At 50.7% G+C, this 6,069-nt stretch overlaps 1 protein-coding gene across 1 annotated transcript in view; it reads left to right on the top strand.

The window, feature by feature from the left end:
• Positions 1-4,216, top strand: part of Med22 (mediator complex subunit 22) — a 5,872-nt gene extending 1,656 nt beyond the window's left edge. Inside the window, exons 2-4 of the mRNA XM_021156514.1 lie at positions 475-555; positions 1,249-1,457; positions 3,483-4,216. Of these exons, the coding sequence (XP_021012173.1) occupies positions 475-555; positions 1,249-1,457; positions 3,483-3,672 (480 nt within the window). The 3' untranslated portion in view covers positions 3,673-4,216. The remainder of the gene's footprint in view (positions 1-474; positions 556-1,248; positions 1,458-3,482) is intronic.
• Positions 4,217-6,069: the final 1,853 nt, after the last annotated feature.

Genomic DNA, 6,069 nt, shown 5'->3' with positions numbered 1-6,069 from the left:
TCTGTAATGGGATCTGATGCCCTCTTCTGGTGTATCTGAAGACAGCAACAGTGTACTCATATACATTAAATAAGTCAATGTTTTTTTAAAAGATTGATTTATTTAATGTATATGAGCACTCTCTTTGCATCTATACCTGCAAGACAGAAGAGAACATCAGACAGAAGAGGGAGGACATCAGACCCTATTGCAGTTGGTTGTGACCTACCTTGTGGTTGCCGGGAATCGAACATTTTATTTCTTATAAACTGTCACAAAGACTGGGCAGTGTCCTTTTGAGATGAAGTAATCTATCGTCACCCAGAGAACAAGAAGGGGTTGGAGACATTGCCAGTTGTCTAGATAGGAAGTAGGTTCTGGATCTGGGGGAAGGCCTGATAGGCTATGGTAAAGACATGAAGGGGGGTGGTGCTGGTGGCTAAGCCAGGTGGCCGCTCCCTGTGTTGATTCTAGGCTTTTCTTATTTGCCCTCAGATTGAGGACGAGACACAGGTGTCTCGGGCTACTCAGGGCGAACAGGACAACTACGAGATGCACGTTCGAGCAGCCAACATCGTGAGTGCGTGGGATAGAAGACACCATGGAGGGGTTGTAGGTGGAGTCCAGAGTAGCAGAGGAAAACAAGGGAGCAATGGGGTGGGCAGAGCATGTGTTGGGGATTGCCCCTCATGGCACTGGGAGGAGGGCCTTGTCCGTTCTGTGGTGGTGATGAGAAGGAAGGCAGCTGTTCCTGTTGACATGAAGGTTTCCCAAGGCTGCTTGCGAATGGAAAAGGAAATGGTGGAATGAGTCCTGTGTGAAATGTGAGCCTGTTGATCTGGCAGAGAAAGCCCAGTAGGCAGTGTCTATGCAGTGGGTATCAGCAGCTGTGTGGGGCACAGATGCCCATGACTGCCCAACCTGCAGTTGTGCCATATCTGGGAAAGAAGGAGTCAGGAGGAAAGTCGGCATGGCTTTCTGTTGGCTCTGAGTGGAATACGCGGGATGTGTACATGGTGTGAGTGGTGTGGTTGGGGAAGGAAAACTCCTTTAAGTGAGCAAACTTAGCCCACTTGGTCATGGAGGGTACTGATTTTGTCTCCCTGGCCGTGCCTCAGTCCTCACAGATACCTCTGTACAGGGCAGTAGTTTTCTTTGCAGAACATAAACCAGATTTCCAGGTTGCACTGGTGGCTCAGCAGCACTTACACAGAGCAGGGCCACTGTCTCTGCCTCCTTTCATATTTTACCCTGATTACGATGGTGCAGGTTCGAGCTGGTGAGTCACTGATGAAGCTGGTATCCGATCTCAAGCAGTTTCTGATCCTCAATGACTTCCCATCTGTGAATGAAGCCATCGACCAGCGTAACCAGCAGCTTCGAGCCCTGCAGGAGGAGTGTGATCGCAAGCTCATCACCCTGCGGGATGAGGTCTCCATTGACCTGTATGAGCTGGAGGAGGAGTACTACTCGTCCAGGTACAAATAGGGCTGGACTGCCATGCAGGTGCTGCCTGCTGCCTGCCCAGACCAGCTAGGGCCTGCAATGGCCTTGTGTTTTTCCAAGTTCTCCTTGGCAGCAGAACCCCTGACTGGCTCGTTTGATGGACAGTCATAGCCAGCCACCAGCGGGGGCCCAGGCCTTCCCCTCAATGAAGAGGGATGAAAACACAGGACTTGGTTGTGTGTCAGCGGCCGTGGCCAGAAAAGGGTATCCCCCAGGGGGCGAGGAAGCCCTCCAGGGCAACACAGTCTCTGCCTTACTGCTTTAAATCTCTTGTCTGTCTAGACAGTTCAGTCAAGGCTGAATTGGTCCCTTGTGGCCTTCCAGGTCACTTCCTGAGACAGCCCTGCCTACTGCTTGCTCAGAGATTCAGATCCATGTGAATGTCATCAGACTCACATTGGAGAGGGGTGGTGGGGGAGGGGTAAGGAACTCAAGCAGGGCGGCTTTGACTCCTGGGCCCAAGATACCTGGATGTCAGCTCGGCCTTATTCACGGAGCTGGAGTCTCCTTGGTGTCAGACCTATGTTAGTCTCAGAGGATAGCAGCAGGCAGGATCTGTCACCTAGCTCTCTACAGGGCCACTTAGAATGTTGATAACCTGAAACTTTCTGATCCAGAGAGGCCTTGAGAAATCAAGAGTCCAGTGTAAAATATGTCCTCGGAAACAGGCTGGAGAATGGAGGCCTTGCCTCACCCCATTAGCTTGAAGTTAAGGTTCCATTCAGCCCTGCCTGACTCCCCCTGGTGGTAGGTTTGCTGCTGCAGCTGCTGCACAGAAGCTGCAGTCAACTACAGATCTCCAGTGCTGCAGTGGTTCGTGCTCTAGGGCTTGTTCCCATCTTAGACTCAGTGTCACTGCCAAGCTTCAGTAGTTCTAAAGTTCTCCAAAGTACCCCAAAGTGGCAGAGACTTACACCAACCCAGGGTGGGTTCCTTCACATCTCCTGTCACTACCTTGTAGTACTTCAAGGACACTTGGGTGGATGAGTACTGGGGCAGTGACTCAGTCCTGTACAAGGGTTGAGGGGATAAATTGCTCAGATAGGAACCCAGAGTGCCGGGTTTCCAAAGCCTCAGCCCCTCTGCATCACGTGCATAAGTTTCTGGGATGATCTGTGTCCTCTTTAGGCAGTCACCTCTCTCATATTCCTCATGGTAAAGAAGCTGCCCCATGCCTAGGAATTTCCTTAAATGGCAGAGTTCTTCGGTAGGTGAAGCAGTAGGTTTTGTCTGCCCCTATCAGCCTCATGCCCACACCACCACCAGTTGCCCAGCGTCCCCTCTGCATGGCTACTCTTGCCTGTATATGAACTGCTTGCTCTTTCTGGCTTTGCCTTCCCTCCATTCTCCTGGGGATGCTACTCCCTTTGTCTTGGGTAGTTCTGCGAGAGACTGTTGGGGGCAGGCATGGGAGAAAGCTAGGGCCTTGTGCATATCAGACAGCTGTAGAAACAGATGTGGTCCAGGTAGCCACTGCTATGACCACTGAGGCATTGTGCTTGCCTCCTCCTGTCTCTGGCTTTCCCTGTGTAATGTAAGGAAATGGAATGTGTAAAGTCTGGGGCTTAGAACTGTAGAGCTAGAGTAGTGGTATATAGAGAAATGCCCAGACCTGTATTGCTGACTGTTACCCAGTTAGGCCAGGACCCTGTAAGGATGGAAACAGGTCTGCCACCAGGAGCTCTTTGTAAAGTCTCATCACTACCCTACTGGTAAGGGATGGGTAACAGGTAGAGACTGATAGGAACAAGGAGAGTCCTATGTGTCAGGAAGGACCTATGGGGAGAGCTTGCCTAAGTCACATGGCCTGTTGACACCACCTTTCTTTGGATGCAAGAGTGGCCAGAACCGCTTAGCAGAGGGGCCAGCACAGAGGAGAAGAAGGGGAGGCAGTCAGGTGATGTTCATTTCTTAACTCTGCATCTGTCTTGCTTTCCCCTCCCTGGCTTTCCTCTGCCTGCTCCTGTCACTCCTGGGGGTTTCTTGTGGTGGCAAAGCTCAAGTCTCTGCGAAGCTAATGACCTGCCTCTGTGTGAAGCTTACTGGAGGCTGGACCTCGACGCAGATTCTGCTGATGGCCTCTCAGTCCCTCTTCTGGCGTCCCCGGAGACTGGTGCTGGTCCCTTACAGTCTACAGCCCCTGTCCACTCCCATGGTGGTGGCCCTGGCCCTACAGAACACACCTGAGCCTCTTGGGGTACCATCGCAGGGTAGCCCTCCCTAGGGCCCTAGTTTATCAGAAAGGAAGTGCTGTGGATACCCACCACAGCTTAGCTTTTTTCAGTTTTAGCTCCCTTGGGGACTTTGGGATCAGGAGCCACTGTAGCCTCAGGAACCTGTCCAGGCCAGGGCCAGTTCCCCGTGATAGTTGGGGAATGCTGTCCAGTTATTTACAGGCAAGTGGCTCCCTTCTGACTGCCAGGTGGAAGTTTGTCCCATTGAAGACCTTGAATAGGGAGGGTGGTTGGTGATAGGAAGACAGCCTCAGTTTGTTTAGAATTGTGAGGTATTCAGTGGACCTTAGTCAAGTCCAGTTACCCATCCTTAGGTTCAGGTTCTATAGAGAGCCCTGTCCACTGCCTGCTGCCTGGAGCATAAATGTCTGTGTCACAGCTGACTGTCCAAGATTGTGTGAGAGGTAGCTAGCCAGGGCGTCTTCCTGGATTCTCCCACCATTTCCTTCTGCTACTTTTGAGATGAGACCGTTGAATAAAACATTAGCTTTCTGTGCTGTTGTCTGTCTTTCTTGATTAGTCCAAGATTGCCCTTGGGTTCCTTGAGTAACAGCCCCTCCTTTTTTTTTTTTTTTTTTTTTTTCTTTGTTATAAAAATGGCATGGCACTTTTTATTTTTACAATCAGAAAAATAAGTCCCAAATTCTCAGTTCAGAGGCTGTAGTTGAACAACAGAAAGTGGGTAAACAGTCAGGGTAAACAGGTACCAGGTAAGACTGGGGGCCCTGGCCCGCTCAGCCCAGAGAACCCCAGGTAGCCAGCACAGAAGTTCCAAGTCTAGTAGTGTCCTCTGCTCTGGTCACTTCCCCTTCAGGGGCTCAGTTTAGCCACTTGGACTCCAGTGCGGGGCTGCTCTGAGATGGGGCTGGGCAGGGGTAAACAACCCCTGATCACAGGTAGTGTGGGCTGTGGGCCAGGTGCAGGCCCAAAGATGTCTCTGTAATAACAGGTGTCAAAATCAGGGCTGAACACTGTTATAATGGGAATAAAGAGTCCAGATAGGGGCTTCTAGTTGCCCTACCCTGCCTCTGGGGTGGAAGAAGAGCCCTGAGAGGTAGGGAAGCAGCCACTGAGTCACCACCCTGTCACATCTCTCATGTGGCTGGAGGATCTTCAAGTAGACACTAGCATCATCCCACAGCCAAGAAAACTGTGACCTGAAACCTGGCCAACCAAATCCACAGTGTGGCTGAGTCACCTAAGCCACTGTGCTCAGGGCAGGGAATACTACATTGGTGGGAAGAGGGAGTGAGGGGGAGATGGGAGAGTGAGGCCTAGGCCTGCACTTCATCACACATGTCCACCACATACAGGCATACATATACACAACCATTCACACCTGCACACATGGGTGAGAGACTCAGAGATGCAAAGACAGTGTGACATACAATAAATGGATGAAGAATCCGCTAGTACTGCAAGCTATATGACTGCGGCACCTGTACCTTTGATGCCACCTATTTTTGCCATCCTACTTAGAGCTATCATGCCTGCATCTTAGAGGGACTGGCCATGGGCTCGGAAAGGGTGAGGTGTCTTGCTCGGAAGTGAAGATCTTAGAAACTGGGAGCTCAGACCCCATTGCCCCTCAGTATCAGGCTCACGGCTGACATACAGAAACCATGGTTCTAGGGCAGGTGTGTGCATTCAGCCTGTCACTCCTGACTACCATCAGCATGCCTCATCCATGGTTGTAGTCCTGGGTCCATAAGGAACACAGGCTGGTCACCAGGTGACCCAGCACCTACAATAGCCAGACAGAACATTGCACTCGAATGTGTAGTTAGGGGCAAGTCACTGCCCCAGTGTGGGAGTTTTCCAGCAGTGATGTCAAAGCAGTGTTAACTGTTGGAAGAGCTTGTAAGTGCCCTGGAGAAAGCTTAGCCACGGGGTGGAAGAGCTGGGGAAAACACCAAAAGCAACAGTTCAGAAGGTATTCCAAAACCTTTAGTGAAAGACAGTGTTTTATTGTTTAGTCAATTCTGTCGTTCACATTTAAAAGCGAAACTTCTCACTTAAAGGGCACCATTGTCTTTCCTCTGCTTGTGTGGCCAGGGCCAGAGCTCCCTGGAGATACTGCTTGGGGATTTAGTGTTCTAGAAATTCAGAGTCACAAGTGATGTAAATTGTGTGTCACCTTTTTTCATGAACTTCTGAGTTGCTGGGACACACCCAAAAAACTACCAGGCAGGCTCTTCTTTGGGCTTGCCTTTCTCTTCATTTTCTCATAAGTAGCTTCAATGCCATCTGCAAGTAGTTTCTTATTCCTAAGGGCTCACCACCATTGAGATTCATTGCTACCGCATGTAATCTAGGATCCACGCCATACTCAGGTCTCCAGTTGTGGCCC

Source organism: Mus caroli, chromosome 2 (genome assembly GCF_900094665.2).
Source record: "Mus caroli chromosome 2, CAROLI_EIJ_v1.1, whole genome shotgun sequence".
NCBI lineage: Eukaryota > Metazoa > Chordata > Mammalia > Rodentia > Muridae > Mus > Mus caroli.
Note: the sequence above shows the minus strand (reverse complement) of the source record. Positions and strands in the feature narration are given on the sequence as shown.